Genomic DNA, 20303 nt, shown 5'->3' with positions numbered 1-20303 from the left:
TAAACAAATTGGAGCTGTGTTTCAGTCAGTCTGTTCCACGGGGGAGTCTGACATGTATTTGGCTGCTATCCTGAAATAAGATCCAGCTGTAGGAGAACAATTAGACATTGTGGGCTAGTGTCAGCAATGCTGCCTCTTATGAATGGTTTAACATTAAGCTTCAGGGTCTTGTTCTGTGTACTACTTCACCAATAAATGTTGCCTAAGTTTCAATGTGCATATTGATTTTTCAATACAATAGTCCATTCAGCAGGTATCCACAGAAAATCTTTCATCAGAAATTTGTAACAATGACAGCTACACCTGCAATGAGGAGACACTGGATGAACATTTCTAACTGTACAAAAACATGTAACATTTTTTTTTTAATTAAAACACTTAAACTATCAATTTGAATCCAGTTCATTAATATCAGATCTGGAAAATCCGTACTTCCTTGATGAAAAAACTTCCATTTGTTTTTACTTCCCTCCATTTCAGAAGTGATCTCTGAAACAGAGTGAAACAACAGCTTGTGCAGCAGCAGGTGTGACTAAATCTTTTTTTTTTTCTGTGCTTCGCAAGCCACACAAAGCCAAAAACTGTCTTTACTGTGCAAACTCTTTCTGTAAAGATACATAATGGCTTTTATGTCTCCGATTTATGCCCCCTCTTACTTGCTTGTCTTTTCAGAATTTGTTTTTGAAATTCTAATATCAAATAACATGTTATTTTGTGTATTTCTGTCTTTTTCTAAGGAAAATTCTATCAAGTTATGGGGAGAATGTATTCCTATTTCTTGCATATATGTTGCACATTTCACCTCAAAAGATCCCAAAGGTTTTCATTCAGGCGATGAACCCATTTCTGTCCCCATTAAAGTACAGACCCATCTAATGCCTCAGCTTTTTTTAACAATGCCATGGGATTTTTAATAACCAAAAAATCAAGATCACAGTTGTGCGTTTCATCTGATGGATATTAGTTCCTCCAGTACTGTGTCCCTAGTCAACATACTGGGACATTGGTTTAGAAATCCTGCTCTAAACAGGAGAGCATCACCACCTACTGTTCCACCAACACCCCTTGAAGCAGAAAACAGATTTTCCTTAGAGCTCTCCAAGCCCAGTACTGACCAGATCCAGAATGGCTGATCGAGGTATTCTTGTGCTATTTATATCGGTATAGCATGAAAATTTTTTTTTTCTGGAAAATAATTGGAATACTGCAACTCTGAAAGGATGGATTAAATAAGGCATTGTGAAGACATTGTGAACTTTGGTCAGTGATTTTTCTTGTATTAGGGGGTAGTAGTATAGGATCACATCATTTTCAATACTGTCACAGCAACAAAATCCATATAAATGCGTCTTAAAGATGCATCTTGTAGAATCCAAGCAACATGAAACTGAAAGCTTTAAAGAACCAGATAATATTTCCGGATCTTAACAGCGCATCACAAAACCAACCCTAAGCTGGGGAAGGGCTTTCAGTTGCTAAGCACATTTTCAATTGAATGTAATGACTAAAGGCTTTAAGTCTCTGTGTCTTTCTTCTAAACGGTGTGTAAGACATTTTTCATGCGCACTGTACAAACTACTCATTATTAAATAATAATATATGTGACACGCTGCCATTCGTCTGAGAGGACACTGTTCATGAAAGAGCTTCTGCGGGTCGTCCAGGTGCAGGTGGTGGGATATTAAAGTTAGCAAATGGTGGCAGTACTAAGTGTAAAACATTGTAAGAGTACAAGTGGCTCAGAAAGGCCTCCAGGAAGAGCTACTTCAGAAAGCAATTGACCCTAATTATGTCATTGACCCTTGTACTGTACAGAAAGCAAGAACTCAATCACCACGCAAGGCAACCTGCGTGTCGTCACAAGCTGCACTCTCCTGTCCTACCTCTAAGGTTTCTTCAAGGTCATGAGGGTGTGAACACACAAGGCTTATGTTATAAATTCCTAAGCACTGACAGTAAACAAGCTACAGTGGGAGCAAAAATTAAATACTGACAGAACAGCACTGGGGTTTTTCTTCTTACCACAAATTACATGAATTATCTTTTAAATACTACCTGCTGTATTCAAGGAGCATATAATCGTCATGTGTCAGTTATTCAGAAATGCTAGTTCTTCAAATCCAAGAGTACAACAGCGATACTCATGTAAGACTGAAAAAAATGCATTGATTTGTTGAACATCAGTGCAATTATTGCCTCTAGGCCACTACTCATAAACCAATGAAAACTCAAAGTGTTATTATAGTAAATTCTAGGGTTTTTCACTGTTTACATCTATTCTAGATAGTAGATACAGTTAAAGAATTAATACATTACTAGACCAGGTTATGGAGGAAATACAGGAATATACTACATGACTCATCTACCATTTTGTATTTTGCATAAGCAGATTCGCTGGCATCTTATTTTATGCAGTGCTAGAATAAAATATTACAAACATCCCTTTAATACTTCAACTGAGGGATATATTCATTTTTCCTCTTTTTGGCATTTTAATTATATCAGGAATCAAAAACTAGGATCTGTAGTTTTCTTTTAACATTTTTTCCACTTCTCTAGAAATATTCCTAACACTAACTCAAAGGATTAAACTTAGATGCAAAACACATACTGTACTGTTAATGTATGCAAAATACTTTTTTTCCCAAAGCTGCTATCTAGGTAAAAATATCAGAAATCTAAAGCTCAGCGAATAGGAACTACCCTGACCCAATTTTCTTCAACTTGAGTGATATTATCTTTATCATACCACATGCTAACATGGTTGTTAATCCACTTTCTGTGAGACAGAAACAGCAGTTGGGAAATGAGGTTAATATTCTTCTCCTGATGACAGATATTCTGCCTGAATGGGTTCTTCCCCATGGGGAGTGGTGGGGCAGCAGGTCAGTGAGCCTGTGTCACAGCTCCTGGGCCCTGCGTTTGGTTCCAGACGAGGTCAGTGTCTGTGTGAAGTTGGCACGAGCGACAGGGTCGCAGTGATGTCAGTGACGGACATCCTCTCTCCTCCAATCAGCATTTTACCTCTTGTACACTGGTATGGAGCCTGTGATGTGTCAAAAGGTGAATGGGTCAAGGGGCGGGCAGGTCAGACGACACTCTCACTGTGAGAGAGTCCTTTGGTATTTTGAAAGTGAAAAACAAAACAATACCTACCTGGCCAGTTACCTGATAAGTTAAAGAAAAGAGCCTAATATGCAATGGAAAAACCATGTTTTGACACTATATTGGCTTTAGAAAATACAGCACAAACTGTGTGGTAACTAAATTTTTACTAACTAAATGCAAACTAGAATGGAAGCCTGACCACAAAGTCCCTGAGGTAGCACAGACCAGCTCTTTCATTTTTTACCCTATATAAGAAAAGCACAGGATGAAAATACAGCTTTTGCATTAGTCATACAGCACATAAAACACTGAACTGCATGCCACTGCACAACAATGAAAAGACAGGGTTTATAACAGGCATCTCCACATACTGGAAGGGTTGAGCTCTGTAGTGTACAAAGGAAAATAAACACACAGGAGATTTTATCAGGAGTTCAGAAAGGATAAAGTTACTCCAGGAAGAGTGAAATAGGGAACATGAAATGTAAGCTAGAATCTACTGGGTGAAAAAAAGAAAAATCTATCCCAGGTCAGCTCTTTAAAGAAATCCAGGTTGCAGCTACAAGTGGTGTCAGTGGACTTGATGATGACACTTCCCTGTAGACCAGAATGTCCTGTCCAGCACTCCAATGTGGTGTAAGGAGACGCTGTGCTTCAGGAGGGGTCATCCTTCAGATGAAACATTACATTTAAAGATCCCAAGGCACTGTTTGAAAAAACAGAGGCATGGCCTCCCTCAAATCCTCCCACAATTCAAATTTGAAAGACAGAAACACATAAAACAACGTGGTATTGCTGACTTGTCCACCTGAACTGTATACTGGCTGCTGGTGCAGAAGGGCTGCTGTGTGTCACCCAAGCAGGTGCTGCAATTTAGTGGTAGATGAAGATGAATATCGGAAGCATGCTGGGACCCTTCGGGTAGAAAAGCACCACATAAATGGAATTAATTCTAATTAGACTTATTTGTTTCTCCTCTTCCTTCAGCCATTGCCCTTGCAACAACAGAACACGATGTGTCACATTTTTACCACAGAACTGAAAGTATGAGTTAAATAGCAGTGCTGTGGTGGTGTTCTTATTTTTCAAACCCTCATGTGCAAAACGTGGGACGAAAAGCCAGAGATATCTGCCTGTGGTAGTCAGGGTACAGTAACAGATTCCAGTGATAAAGGAAACAAAGAAAAAAAACCTTCTTGACTTTATCTTCCTGTGGTGAGTACAACCACCTCACAGTGATGAAAACCCTTTTGACAAACATTTCTTTTATCAGTACTTAACATTCTTACTAAAAATTGCCACATGGTCAGATATGCCGAGAACTGCTATTTGCAAAAATTGTGAGGGAATGAAAAATAAACTGAAGCAACACAATGATTCAGAGTTAAAAAATGCCACAGCATACCAACCACATTTTTGTGGTTTTACCACATTTTACCACATTTTTTCAAGTTCATTGCATTTGTTATCATATCTGATCATTTCTTGAGGGGGCATAAATACAATCCACTGAAATGTTTCTTTCCTTGATTGAGGCATGTTTCCACATTTTGTGGTTATTATGCTGTTACGTTACCTGCTTTTAATTTATTTGAAAGCTGATAAAAATGGATTGCAACACATTAGTGTTGCAAAAGGAACAGGATTCTGTGCTTCCTTTAGTTAAAGTAAATACTGCTATTTATGGGGGTTCTATTCCCTGCAATATAAAACTTCCCTGGGAGGCTAATTGAAGATGCCTCTTTTATGATTTTGTATGAAATTAAGCTCACTTTCACCTCCCTTTTATACTGCAGTCAGTAGACACTAGAAACATTAATGACCTGTACCAGCAAATAATATAAAATTGTTACAGAAAAAAAACTTTGCAATCATTAAGCTACTGTCATAACATTTTCTTTAAAAGCAGAATACAGCAATATTGCTAGCATCAACTTTTTTTTTGACTAAATCCGGAACACAGCACAACCTGTTGGGCACGTTCTTGGATCTGCAATCTCCTTACATTTCCTCACACCCTGACCAATTCCGTGGAGAACCAACTGTATCATGCAATCCAGAAGTAAGACCTCTTGAAGAAATTGTTGTAGATGTGGTCTACACAGCACAGCTATAAAATGGAAAGCATTCAAACAAATGTTCCTGCTGTCCATAGGTATGCCAGATACTGACATATTAAAGGAACTGAACCATTTTAAATCTTGATCAATGGAGATCACCACGGTACAATCAACTCTATGGTTTACTGCAGGAAGAGCAAATAAAAAATGTCTTTAGGAAAATTAAGTGAATTTAGGACTGAAACTAGAAGATAATTCTTGGCACTCAGAGATGTGGGTGTCTGCAACAAAATCACCAGCCACCTTGTTGAAGCGGCTTCCTTTGGATTATTCATAAAACGGATGGATGATTTTTTGGGATAAGTAAACTATATTAAAATTAATTTAGAGCAAGTTAATTACATTTATATAGCATTTTTCATCCCAGAAAAAGACAGAGTGCTGCTTCATCATTGGGTTTAACCGGGTTTTGAAATTGAGGTCAGAGTGGAATTCAGGTTAACACGCCTACTCTTAAAAAGCGGTGCCAGTAGATCTTCAAGCATCGAGTGGTCTAGACATCGATTTCACATTTACTCCAAGGGGCAGCATAGTGCTGGTCACCACAGAGGGGCATTCGATTTTGAAATCTTAGTCCAGATGTAAGCCTGCCACCTACTGGTCCACCGAAGGCTACTTATTCTTGCTTATAATTATTCATATGTTGTTATGTTTCATTTTGTGGCAAATTCTGCACTTCATATTATCCCCTTCAATGACCTTTAAAGCACTGTTTCAAGGAGTCTCGCACTGATTTAAAATAATCCATCAAAGCTCCTTTTACACTAAGTACACTTCATATTCCTCCATAATAATCCTACACTCATGAATGTCTACTACCCCCTCCCCATACCCAGAGGAAATCAGCCTCTTGTTTTATTAGACCTGACACTGCACACTGAAAAGTAATCACCTTCAGTTCTCTTCAGTCGGGTGCTACTTGGCTTCGGAGTTATTTAATATCTTCAGCTACACAGGCTTGTATCTTATTCACAGAAGTTCAACAGAAAAAGCAGAAAGGTGATGCACAGACTCTGAAATAAAACCATACTTGTGGTCAGAAACTGGTAAATAATAAGGAGAATGCACAAACAAAATTCAGCAGTTATTGCAATAAATATTGCTTTTTTCCTGAATCGCAACACGCCCCCCACTCTCGTTGCCTGACAGTCTTGTCAGCACAGCCATCTGCCAGGGAACCATTCTTTCAGCCTGTGTTTGTTCATTCTCCTGTTGATGCAATTGAGGCAATTTGATCTTCAAAGGATTTTAAAAATTGAACTGCGGTCTTTTGAATCAAAAATTGGGCATTAACACACAAAAGTGTGTGAACATGTACAAAACAAACTGAATCACAATCAGGTTTCAAGCACAGACTCATTGTTCACCCAATTTCACCTTTGTTGAAAGGTAAAAATATATAAATGGCTTCCCTTAAACAAAAACAGAAGAAAATTAGTCCTAACAATATAAATTGCTACAGTTACAGCTTCTAGTGACAGCTGTCTATAACGGCAAAACAGAGCTGAATTGCACACATCTGGGGACCAACATTTCCAACAACTGTACAGTCCTACACTATGAAAACGAACTGGTGTTTAACAAAATTAAGCAACACAGACCGCAAGACACATAAATATGTATTAGCACTCTGTTTTCAAGAAAAGGTAGCACACCTTCTGCATACTGTTTACTTTTAGGAAATCACTCGTAATCAGTTTTATTAAGATCTGCAAAGCATTTCAAGCCAGTGGAAGTTCCTGGTGGCTCAGTTCTGTGGCTTTCAACAGATCCCTGTTCCCCTGAACACTCTCACCCCTTAGAGAGTACTCAAGGAATCCAGGATGTTGGGAAAGCCTTAGAGCATAGGGGTCACTAATTTCTAGTATTAATTACAAATCTGTCCAATATTTTTTAACGGTCATCTCTGTCCTACACAAAAGACCCTCTGTGTCTCAGTGACCTATACAAGCAAATCAGGAGCATAATGCAGAGCCCGAAAATATTCCTATTCTTTCACACACTCAGGACTAGGCTGAGATATTATAAACACTTCTGTTACAGAGGTTGAGAGGCTAAGCCTGTGCATCAGAGCTCCTTTCTGCATTAAACAGCCAGGGGAATCTCTCTGCAGTGAAAACAACCTTCCACAAAATTACAGCTGAATGACCCCTGGCTTAGCAAAGGTGATGTTACGTCTTATACTAAGAAGGAGGACAAGCCCTTATGTGACAATGTGTTTTATCACTCCCTGTTCTCATCTTGGAGAGTAAATTTACCTTATCTCCATCTCCATTTAACAAACCTGCATTTGCAGTTGATACATCAATCATTATACAGTGTTAGTACTCTGAAACTGGTACCTTGGCCACCTGACATTTAGAATGCTCTTGATTGAAAGGCACTATATAAAAATAAAATTCGTTGATTGGTTGATTGATTGACCTGGTCACCTAAAGATAGGGGCCGAACCTAAATTTTGCAAAGCATAGCTATAGGCACAGGATGCAAGCCTCTTAAATATAACTTAGATATGATACAACCCAATAAGGAAATTGGGTTAAACTGTAAGAGGAGGAACTTCCTGTTCAGCTAATAAAATAAGGTCCTGAAATGAAAAAAGCTATCCTGAGAGCAGTGGATGGCTGGCATATGTTACACAAATCCAGGAAGGTCTAAGATTTTTTAGGTGTTGGGAAATTATATACATTTCATAGAAGACTCAAAGTGTTGATTTGTGGTTTTGGTACAGTTATGATAAGAGAAACTCTGTTCTCTCTATTAACTCTGTTATTTTCTATCACTCCTGAACTCAATGACTCAGGAAACACCAGTTTGAACCCGGGTCATGATGCACGATGATCATAACCAGGCTCTCTCATGGTATACTGGCACACAATTGCCTAAAAGTCCAGGCTGGGAGGGTGGGTGTTAACTGCCTGAGATAAACTGTAGCCCCATGGTGACATCAGCACAAGACATACAGTACTGTTCCCCTAGTCATTGTTAACTTTCATGCAGAGCACTGTGGGTCCTGTCGTGTGTCGAAAGCTGAATGGCTGTGATAGATGGTCTTGTTGGAGAAGGATGCCAGCACTACCTCATTTTTCCCATGCTGATGAGTCACTGCCAGAAAGCCAAGCCTTAAACATCTGGGATTTCCAAACTGGGTGTGTACATAATTTTAAAAAACCTGTAAGAGCTTTTCCTCAGGCTTTTCAAAAACATAAGGAAATTAAGGCTTTACTTTCACATTTCTTCATATTGTAAAAAGAAGAATGTGGTAAATGTTAAAACGATAACCTTTGGCTGTGTTGACTATAACGCAAAGGTATTTATAGCTAGCATTAAAAGACAAAAATAACTCAGACACTCCCTGTCTGCAACAAGGTGAGCTCCACAAGAGAGAGAAATGTGATATAATGAAAAGAATTGTGATTAACTGTGACAAACCGAGCCATACAAACTGCACAAATACAGATGGAAAATGAGTAAATGATTGGAAATGAAACAACAATCATATTGACATTTACATGTTTTTATTACATTCATCAAATGATTCAGGGCTTCCTTCAGGTCACTAAACTTCAAAAACGAAGACTTGCTACTTCTTTTGCGTATTATGAGAATTTCAGGCTAAGAAAAGTAATGAACGGTTCAATGACAGCATAGTGTAGGGCAATTAACGGTGCCTTATAAAAGCGGCACTGTAGCAGTGATAATCAGATAACATTGCAAACTGCACCTGTTTCACAGGCCCCGTAAGACAAAAGGAAGAAAAAAGCTTCCTCAGTAGCGCACAGTTGCGGTTCCCTGTTTTAATAAATTGTGATAATTATGTCATAGCCCATGCGATAGTGATTCCAGTTACAGTGCACACACGCATCCTGCTGGTGTCTGATGTGTGTGGAAACGTCCTTAAACCCCACCCCCATCTCACTCCAGGCAGAAAATCACAACTTGTTGTGTGTAAACAGAACATCCTTGATGTAAGAGGGGCTTGCCTTTCCAATCCAACCTGTCACCCAGCTGTGTAATTATGCTGCTTTTGCTCCCAGCCTTGTGCTAATTAAAGCTAAAGTAATTTCTTGTTTTCTGCCTCAAGTTTCTTTTGTCTCCATGCATAGGCCCTGTATTCCAATAAACACAAATGCTTGGCTATCCATCAGCAAGCCCATAAAAATCAAAGAAGAATTAAGCCTAAGGATGCCAGGGCATATCTGAGTAATAGGAAGCAGAAGGAACTGTGCTGTGAGCTACCTACTGTACAAGACAGGAATTCACAATAACCCCCCCCCCCAAAGATTGCAAACGACAGCCAAAAACCTGGGTATTTGGAAAACAGAGACGAGCTCTGCTGTCAGTTCTCCCATATGGTAGGACTCTGTGGACATTTGCTGTGCACTTTGCAATTAAACAGGTAGGCCAGGTTTTGTTGGTTTCACAGAATAAGCAATGTGTCAAGACAAAACAGCAGATGATTTAAGTAACTGGGGGTTAGAAATAGCACAGTCCAGATAAAAAGTTCAAGGTTTGGTCACAGGCCTGGTTCAGGAGTTCATACAAGCAGTCAAGCAAATAACTGTTTCACATCACAAAAAAACATACCATGACAATCCACAAACCATGATACCTGTTACTCTCTTAACCCTCCATCCGATCTGATCAGTTTTTTAAATCAGTTTTATATGACAATGCATAAAATGTACAAGACAGGAATCTACTACAAACAGATGGTTGGAAAGCAATTTACAAATGCAGGTTTTATTTCATTCAACAGTAAAATTTACATAGGGTAAAATATGCTGGGAAGAGTTTATTTACCATTGTTGTCAGTACAACCTCATCAATATAGCAATTTTTGGCTGAGATTTTGGCCTACACCAGTCCATACTTACTATCTTTCTGCCAAATTGGTGGACTTTCATCTTTTAATTTGCCTATAAATAACCCACAATTTTAACTGCTATTACACATAACAAAGTAACATCACCAAAATGGAAAAACAGAAATACTATATAACATGATCAACAGCTAGCTTACTGACAATGACATGCACCCCTTGAAAGTCTATACCTAACAAAATCAGTATCACTGTGCTTGGAATCTTTTTAACTCCATTCCTGAAGGATGTTGATGCTCTGGTTTCTACAATCTGAATGGTAGACAATGATACTACAGGGAGTGGTTTATTTTTCTATTTCTATTCCCTTGTATAAATATATATATATATTCCCAAATGTCAGAAACTCTATGCTTACAGCTTTTACATTTCATCTGTTTGAGGTGATGTTCCACTTCTTACCAAACGTTCATTGGCTGGGTGTGCTGGAAAAATTAATTGTTTTCTGTCTTACTTTTTATTTAAGTTTTCAAAAATAGTTCACTGCTTATTCGGGAAACATGTTGTATGAAGAACTGTATTATTAATGAGATTTAAAGATGTTATTGTATACAGAACCTGCAGTTACCGTTCTTATTTCGGTTATAATTTTTGCAAGAACCTACACACATGGACCACAAAATGTAAGGCAAAGTGGTGGGCTATCTATGATGTCATAACCATGTTTGTAACTAAAACTATGTTAAGACTATGGCTAAAAATGTTGGGGAAAGTGTTTTTTTAAAGACTTAACAACTGAAACAAAATTACCTTAAGTGTAAGGTGTGAACTACCACATAAAATTAATCAAACTGAGATGTTTGTTTTATTAAAACAGTAAAAATAAACATTTGAAAGCATAACAAAGCAAAAAAAACAAGCAAGATATTTAGTAAATTTCACTTCTTAAACTGCAATAACAGAAGCCAGACAACAGGTCCGACCACCCAGTAATATTGTAGAGGATTTCCTGTTTTCAGAAACATTCCTTCTTGGCCTTGGGCAATACTGAGCATGTAAGAATGATGGATGGAATGAAAAACATTCACACAAAATAATAAATGTCCACATGAGGACAAAACTGTCACATCTCCAGAAAATAAAAACTGCAGCTGTGTATGACATTAAGACATTTGCTTTATTTTATTTTTTAGTTACCAATTTTCAAAATATTTTCAGCCCTTTAATAAAATCCCTTATCTATGATTTATTTTCCGTTTTGGTTCAATGTTTTTAGAGACACATCAAGGAACACGATACATTCCTCTCTAAAAAAAAGGCTCTTTTGCTATTACTGTTGCCATAGAAACAAAGAGGATGCATACAAACATTTTCCACTGTTCAAACCGTTGCTTCTCTTTTCTAAAAGAAGAAGGAATGATCACAAACATTCTTCTCTTCGGTGGATTCACAGAATGAACATGCCACCAAGCGAATCTTTTCTGGGGACAGACAAATGAAAATGTTTCTGATACTCAGACACACAAAATGTGTGAGAAATGATATTATAACACATACCATTTTCACTCTATTATCCTAACACCTGAATGAACATGTCAAGGTTCAGTTAGTAGTGTGTACTATGGCAGTTATGAGAAATTCCTGTGTTCCCAGAAATCTTTTTTTCCGTCTGTTCACCTCTTCTTTGTACTCTTAAAATGTACTGACTTGATAGCCAGCAGCCATATCACCCTGCAACTCACAACTGGCAGCCCACTGAAGCTAAGCATGTGTGAGCCTGGTCAGTACCTGGAGGTGAGACCTCCTGGGAAAAACTAAGGTTGCTGCTGGAAGAGGTGTTAGTGGGGCCAGCAGGGGGCGCTCACCCTGCGGTCCATGTGGGTCCTCATGCCCCAGTATAGTGATGGGGACACTATACTGTAAACAGGCGCCGTCCTTTGGATGAGTCGTAAAACCGAGGTCCTGACTCTCTGTGGTCATTAAAAATCCCAGGGCGCTTCCTGAAAAGAGTAGGGGTGTAACCCTGGCGTCCTGTCCAAATTTCCCATTGGCCCTTACCAATCATGGCCTCCTAATAATACCCATCTATCAATTGGCTTCATTACTCTGCTCTGATTAATTTCAATTCAAAAGGCTTGTAGTCTTTAATAGAGAGATTATTTAAAAAATTCATTGGAATTTCCATTAAGTTTTCTCAGGAGTGCCTGAAATAAACTGATAAAGATTTATCAGTTAAAAAAACATGATAAAGTGTATGCACATTGTAAAATTAAAATGAGTCTTTTGCAGTGTTCATAAAATAAGATGTATTGATCTGTTTTTGTTTTACTTTAAAAAGGACTGTTAACTGCGAGTCAATTACATGTTAAAACTTATTCATTTAAGGATAAGTATCCTTATTGATTTCAGCTCCAGTTAGAGAGGTTGAAAACCAGAATATTAAAATAAGTAGAGATCTATGAACCTCCAGCCTGTGAAACAATGCATGAAGAAATGGGAGATTTCACAAATAGTGCTCTGAATTTGCATTTGGAAAACAATGCTAGCTGTTTGTTTTACCTTCCTGAAAATAATCCAGAAATATGTCATTTTTGCTTTCTGAAAATGCCATTAGTCCTAACCATTTTGACAAACTGACCTTTTAAATTACTTAGAATAGAGGAATTCTTATATTCTAAGTACAATCTAGCAGGTTGGTATGCCTTAGCAGGAATAGACACATTACACCAGTCCAGTTAGATTCAGTTAACAAGAAACCTAAGGATGCTGCCTTCTCAAAGGACTGAAAATGAGCAAAGGAATTGAAAGTCTCCTGCTCTTAAAAAGATAGCTCAAGGCTTTCGACTGTTTCAGTGGAGAAACTCGTCTAATCACATACCTTCACAGCACAAGTGATTTAAATAGACTGGCCTGCAGTGGCTTTGAATTGGCTTTGAATTGGCTTCATCACTCTGCACTCCTCCCCACTGAGAGCTGGTGTGTGGGGAGCGTTCTGGCGCACTATGGCTGCAGTAGCATCATCCAGGTGGATGCTGCTCGTTGGTGGTGGTGGAGGGGATCCCCATTACCTGTAAAGCGCTTTGAGTGGAGTGTCCAGAAAAGCTCTATTAAAGTGTAAGCAATTATTATTATTATTATTATTATTATTATTATAACAAGAGGTGGAAGGGAATTATCCTCTTCAAGTATGATCTAGAGTGTAGACTATCACTTCAAATAAAACAAAGCTGGTAAAATAAAAAAGCATTAATGTTAAAATCAAGCTCCCCACCGTTCTGTTCAGCCCCAACACTTCAACACCAGCTCTTTAATGAAACAGGAAGAACACCTTGCAACCATTAGAAATAAAGGTTTTTTTCCATACATTGGCAAAGACACAAATGACTGACCATCTTAAACTGTCATCCTCATTAACACGTTTTTCAAGGTGTCACTTTCAGGGCCAGTCCAAAATGTGTTTGAAAGTGGAGCACAAAAGGAACCGACGAGCTGTTCCACCTCACCAGCCCTCACTGAGACAGCTCTGAGAAGAAAACACATTCCTCACACATGGGCTCCAAACCATCATTAAAAAAACTCAGAGATCATTCAGCGGGGTGCAAAAAACTAAAGCTTATTCTTAAGCGACTCTGATCAATTTATTACACCCATGCCGGAGGAAAGCTCATATCACACTGGGATGGGATGTTTCTGGAAAAATAAAAGATCTTTCTATGTTTAGAACACTCCCTCTCCTTTGTAAACATGACTTCCCACAATTTTGATCGCCTGTGCTGCTGCAGATCCCCAAGCAAAGACAACATCCTGAGAAATAAAGGACTGGACGCCGTAATTGATCCAAATGATTGTGTCTGGGACCTAATGAGATGTGCAGCACGCAAAGTCACATAAAGCACAAGAATAACAGGGCTGGCAGAAAGTCACATGGGTGACATTTTCCAAGGATTTCAGGAGCATAATCGCAATGGATTTGCAAGAACGGCAAAACTAAAAATCTGTATTGAATCCTTACTGTCTTTAGTATTAAGGAACAGTGGAAATAGCGAATGGAAAATCATCCAGATTAAAGCACCATCCACTCTCTTTGTGTTCTTATAGGGCCTATCAAGCACAATATTGGATTCACTGATTTATTACTTGAAACAGCCCATCTTAGAGCTGACTGTTAATTGAAATGCTACTCTGTGAATAATTTGAGATCAAAACTCTTCAAAGCTACAGATTTAACATGGTACAGTCATTCCAGTACGTCAGCCCCACAATTCAGCCTCACCTGACCTTGAACGTAAACAATCAATGATGAGTTCTGACAGTAAGCACAGCAGGTGAGCTGTTTGTGTTGATACAACATCATGGAGAAGACTGGGAAGGCTGTAATGGGATGGAATACTGCCAAGCAATTGGCTGTTTCCTCACTTGTGAGCCATTCTTGGCCAAATCAACCTTTGCTCCATACATTCTGCCACTCAACAAGCAAGACATTTGTTAAAAGAACTGGACAACAATAGTGCAAGATTCCAGTTGGTATCAGATTCACAAGGCTCTGGTTTCAAATTAATGATTCTCCATTGTTTGTTCATTAATGGTATATTCTGTTTATCTCCTTATACACAGAAAAAGCTACATGTTTTAGCATTCTAAAACTACACGAGGTGAGGGAATTGCAGGGCTTTTCAAAGATTGGTGTTATTCAACAGTATCATCTGGATATATGTGTATGTTGCAATGCACTGAAAACACTTTGAGTTCAAATTTCAAGGTGATTTTGCCTTCAAAATCACAACCTGCTTTACACAACAACCAGAACAGAACTCTGCGCATCTTAATTTCAAATGCTTCGCACATGCACAGCTTAAAGGATTCACACAATCACCAATGACTGTGTGAGAAGCTACAGCTAATAAATTAACTGCATTAAATGTGTTTTACTTTTGGGAAACCTTATAGAAAATGATGATTTGCATTAGGATATTTGTGTATAATTATAATGTTATTACTATGCCTTTATTAGCTTATCATTGACTTTTATCCAGGGCTACTTACCAAATATATTCTACATAATGAAGTTTCACAATTTAACTAGTTGATGAATATGTGTCTTTAATCTTGTGCTTACTATACAGACGGTAGATGTGAACTGCAACAGGAAGTGTAATCATGGTGTCTACTCAGCTTTAGAGAATCGGCTTGCATGAGTCATACCTGTTCCAGTCAATGGGGTTTATAAACTGGTGTGAGAATGTGTGCAAATATAAATTAGGTGCTCTGCAGATTAGTGGCTCCACTACACAGCAGTCTTAAGAATTCCAATATAAGCAAAGGGACACGTCACTCACAGTCACATTTTAATGGGTGTGAAAAATAAGGCACTCCTCCAACAAAAATATTGACCGTTTACTCCAGAAGCCACTGACAGTTCTTTCTAGTTACCTTTTAGGAGATGTTATGATTGTCCTTCAAGTAATGAATGTGCAGTATTGTAGGTCACAGCCTACAAAGTCTTTTCAACCGCAAATAAAATAACTTGAATCTCCAGAGAGAGGACCGCAGTATTATTTATGTGATGCCAGCATATACAGCTTGTATGATTGATAAAGCCTTGCTACTCTAGGTTCTGTTTTACTCATAGTTTTAGAACAGGCCTGTCGATACAGTGTGAGTAATGACTTGCCTTTCACACTAGACACAATATTCCATTATGTGTGGAAAGCTGGTTTAAAGACACTGTCCCCTCCTGTCAATTTCAGTCAAGGAGTGCTTCAGGAACAGTGTAACACAGGTCATTTTTCAGCCAGCTGCTCTGCTGTCATTTTCTGAACTGGCATGCACCTGCAATAGGTTCCAGGCCAAACAGAATCCAACAGGCCAATGCTAGAATCTGGTGACTTATTAACGCTATATCTCAGTAGGTCAATGCTTTAAACAAGCAACAGAACTAACATTTTTTGCACTACTCAGCAAATTACCAAGACTGTAGTCTGGTAAAGTTCTGTCAGAACAATTCCATTGTTCTCCTTCTATAAAAACACTGATTCTAATGAAGGTCACTTTTATATTATTTTTAAAACTTTCTATAAAACTTTTATAGTCAAGTGTTAAGATTTGCCTTTAGAAACCCAAAGGCAGAATTTTCTATGGACCAAAAAAGTTTGTAAACAAACTGTGTTCTTAAATGATGCTCACTATATTCTCTTATCTATATTTACTTAACTCAAGCTCGAGACAAAGTATTCACTTTATCTCAGTCATTGTAGTTCTACATCAAAAAACAACGGAGGAATTCTATAGCCATTTGATGTATTTACATATATGAGCTGTTCTGAACTACACAGACCCAGACAGTCACAGTTTGTTTTGACTCTAGGTAGATTCAATAATAAACCCAAGAACTAAAGGGGATTAATCATAAACACTGACTAGAGAAAGCAGTATTAAAATTAATCTCCATTGAAATTAGAGAAATCGAAAAGTACACAACTGTCCAAGCGCATACAGAAGAACTAAGTATGAAATTTGCAGTTAGTGCAAAAACTATCCCAAAGTTAAATTAGTTGTATAGTGTAGCATCAAACCTATACAATGAAGAGGTTAGTAAACAAAAACATTACGGATTTGATAAGTAGATGGAACGATTATCCAAATTCCATCGTGATATTCTTATATTTTATATGACCCGGATAAGCGTGAGTTTAAGAAACTCAGAAATAACAGTATCTGTGTGACGTTGACAGCTGTATGTAATACTGAGCGCACACAAACTCTTGCAACACCTGATTTCAGAGTTTCGGGATCTGCCTCTTTCGCGTACAGAAAGTAAGTTAAAAATTAACTCCCACAAAGCACAAGTGGGCACCTTGAAAGACACATACCACTACACGGTTAATGTCATCCAAACACTAACAAGACAGAAACGTAAAAAAACCCCCGACTGGGCAACAGATAAATAATGCAAGTAAGAACTTATATATACCCAAGTAAGAACTTAACAGGGCAGTATCTAAAGACCATCCGCAAACATGTTGTAAGACAATGTACCTCAAACTTTCATATAACCTTGCCAACAACGAATGAGAAGAGATTTAAAAGTTATTGATCAACCTGAAGAGGAAGACAGCGTCATTCACAATAGCCAAAGGGGAGTCAGGAAATTGGGGAAACTGTTTACATGCATATCTAATAGTTAAAGATGTTTAGTCTAAGTATGGCGAATTGTCTTGCTTTTCAGCCTTTGAGAAAAGGGTTGAGAGAGCAGTCCAAATCGAAAAGCCAATAATCGCAAAGCACTCAAACCTCATCTGTGGTTACCATCAGTTCATCTAAATAAAATTCCCTCAACAACGGGATTAAAACTACACTGCTCAGTTAACGTGGAAAGTCCCGTTACAGAGGTTTATTTAGAGGAAGCCGATTAACGTGGGCTGTTGACAATTCATTAATTAATTAACAGTTATCAGGTTACAAAACCTAAACTTATTACACTCACCCGCCGTAATGTGCCTTAATTTGCACATATTCCAGGTGCATGCTCATCACGGATCCTTGTTTGGTAGGCATTGTACTCCAAAAATATTAAATATAAAGAGCCAATACTGTAATCCGACAGAAGTGGGGTAGCAAATACAGTACGTGAAACAGGATCTTCTGTTGTTGGTTCCCTCCGTGTTAACGACTACAACCGACAGGGCGAATTCAACAGGTTGCGCTTTTTTTTAAAAAAAAAAAAAGGTTAAAAATCTCATTTATTTTCTCCCCGATTCTGTATCATGCTGCCGTCTTCTAGGAATTCGGTCACCTGTCACCTGCCTTGGTTACTTATTCCGCGACACAGTAGTCAGAGGGACACTGGCAAGTCTGGACTGGCCTTCCTCAATTCCACCTGTTGTGTTGCTCCTGAAACGCAATTACTCGAAACACTAGTACGGTACAGACACTACTGTAACTGCCGGACCCACATAATAATGAGCTGCTGTATTTAAAGGAGGACTCTATAAAATCATAAAATCATTCATTCCCCACAGGATGGAAAATACATTTTCCGCTTGAGTTAGACACAAATGTTCATCGCGTTAACATCCAGCTCAACATTAATAGATTTTACGCAGTTAATAAATGATCTGAGATGACGTACGTTGCAATATTATATTTAGCTTTAATTCAGCAGTTACACTACACTCCTACAATGGCTTGTTAAATGATTGCGCTAAAGAGGACAAAATAGACATATTAGTTCAGCATGTGAAGTGTATAACTGGAAAATTAAATTAGGCTGAACTGGAATTTAGTCGTGCACTTCCAAGTTTCAACTTTTTATTCCAAAAATCCATGTTATTCCAAGACGTCCGTCACCAGAATGTTGTTCTGCCTATCGGGGGGGAAAAATACAGAAATCTGTTGATAACGTATTCATCTGAAGTTAGTAAAACTGTAACATTTACCGTCCCACGACAGCTATCTTACTGAGCAAAGTATAGCCAAATCAAAAACTTCAGGAAACCAGTTAAAAAACAATTCGGTGCTTAAAAATTCTCAGAAATGAGTTTTTAGTCCCGGTAGTTATTGTTTTTCTCGTGCATTGCTTGTATTTATTTCGATTTTTGTATCGTTTTCTTCCCAGCTCGCAGCAATCATAAACAACTCCAGAAGTTTCTGTTTAGACGGCTTCTAGCGTCTCCCGGGAGGATTGAGGGAACATGGCGGAGAATTCCAGAGCCGGAGCCAATCGGAACGATGGAGTCACACCTGCTTTCCAATCCGGGAAGAGCAGGCAACACCTGTAGCCAATCCAAAAACTCGTGGGATTACCCCCGTCCAATTGGAATTCCGTTCGGGATTTACCTGAATTAAAAAGTGAACGGAAAATTCCTTATCCAATCAGACGACTGTTGGATTTACCTGTGTCCAACCAAAAGCCCGCAAAACAGAACATATTGAACAACTCATATCATGCATTTTTCTTTTCCATAGCTGCTAAATATAACAGGACAGAAGAAAGTTCTCTAAGCATTTATTTAAAACCAATTCATATCTTGGTTTGGACATTCGTTGCGCATAATGCATACAAAACGAAGATCTATAGTATCCAAATGTTTTGAATACATGCAATGAATTTAAAAAGGGCAGCGATAAATTGCCCGTGCGAGGACGTTACAGTCAGCAATAAAATGTCGTTTTGTCTTATTTTGACAGGTGGCATTTATACATTGGATGCAAATAAGAATGCATTGTTCAAGTGCGGACTGCGCACAACAAGAGAACGTACTTTAATGAGCTGCTCTAGGAAGGTCGTGCTGTACAAAAGGTTTTATGTAATCTCAGTAAATCTTAATCAGGTCCAGATCTGTAATTATAATGCCTCAAGGTGTTCTAAGTGAGGATTTCTAGGGTGTCTGAAATTTACGAGAAGAGTTCCACATAAAAGCAGAGGTCCTCTTACAATTGCCGTTTGCGCCACCTGCGGTGTGAACTGCATATAACACTTAAACCAACAGTCTGGAATAAAAAGCCGTTCACAGTGCAATTATTTTTTATTTCAAACAATAGAAAAACCCGAGAAATACAAAAAAAACTCCATACATATTATTTTCCTGTCTCAGTTCTTACATACATATTCAGAGAAAGTACAATATGTTTCTTCTAAAGTAATGCAAATTACGAAAATATAAAGGAATCCAGTGTTAGTATAGAATCTAGTATGTGCTTATTTTTAATAATAATAATAATTATTATTATTATTATTTTTTATTTTAACATTTTATTTCACAAAAAATACACAAAAATGCTACATACTTTTCTAAATTTAACATTCACGTGACCTTCAGTTCTTTTTCAATTTTTGCACCTCTTGGATAATCTGGTTTCCCTAAAGTTCCCTCTTAATTAGCGAAGTAATTCCTCTTCTCCGCCTGATCTGTATTGGGGCTGCTGACATGTAGTATTGGGCATCACCTAGGAGGGTGCCCAACTTCAGTGATGGATGTAGTGGACCTACTTCAGTGAATAAATGCCATTAATTATTATTAGTGTGCTCTGACAATGCAACACTGGATACAACCCTCCATCTAAAGAGAAGTACGATGTAAGAAATGTCTTCAAAATTAAACACTTAGTATTAGTGGATTCTATATGTTATAGGTAAATTGGTTACATTTAAAAATGTCCATTCAAGTTTGGCATAGTTTTGAAACATGGGGATTTAATCAAAACAATTTAATTTCCAATTGAAAGTAGGGACCACATTAAATGAGAAGCTGCAA

General features: G+C 38.1%; 1 protein-coding gene across 1 annotated transcript in view; it reads right to left on the bottom strand.

Annotated features, from left to right (window-relative positions):
* The window catches only part of prkcz (protein kinase C, zeta), a 161451-nt gene extending 142723 nt beyond the window's left edge, over window positions 1-18728 (bottom strand). The window contains exon 1 of the mRNA XM_015337182.2: window positions 17534-18728. Within this exon, the coding sequence (XP_015192668.1) occupies window positions 17534-17604 (71 nt within the window). The 5' untranslated portion in view covers window positions 17605-18728. The remainder of the gene's footprint in view (window positions 1-17533) is intronic.
* Window positions 18729-20303: the final 1575 nt, after the last annotated feature.

This window comes from Lepisosteus oculatus, chromosome 25 (assembly GCF_040954835.1).
Source record: "Lepisosteus oculatus isolate fLepOcu1 chromosome 25, fLepOcu1.hap2, whole genome shotgun sequence".
Taxonomy (NCBI): Eukaryota; Metazoa; Chordata; class Actinopteri; order Semionotiformes; family Lepisosteidae; genus Lepisosteus; species Lepisosteus oculatus.
This window is presented reverse-complemented; position numbering and strand designations above follow the sequence as displayed.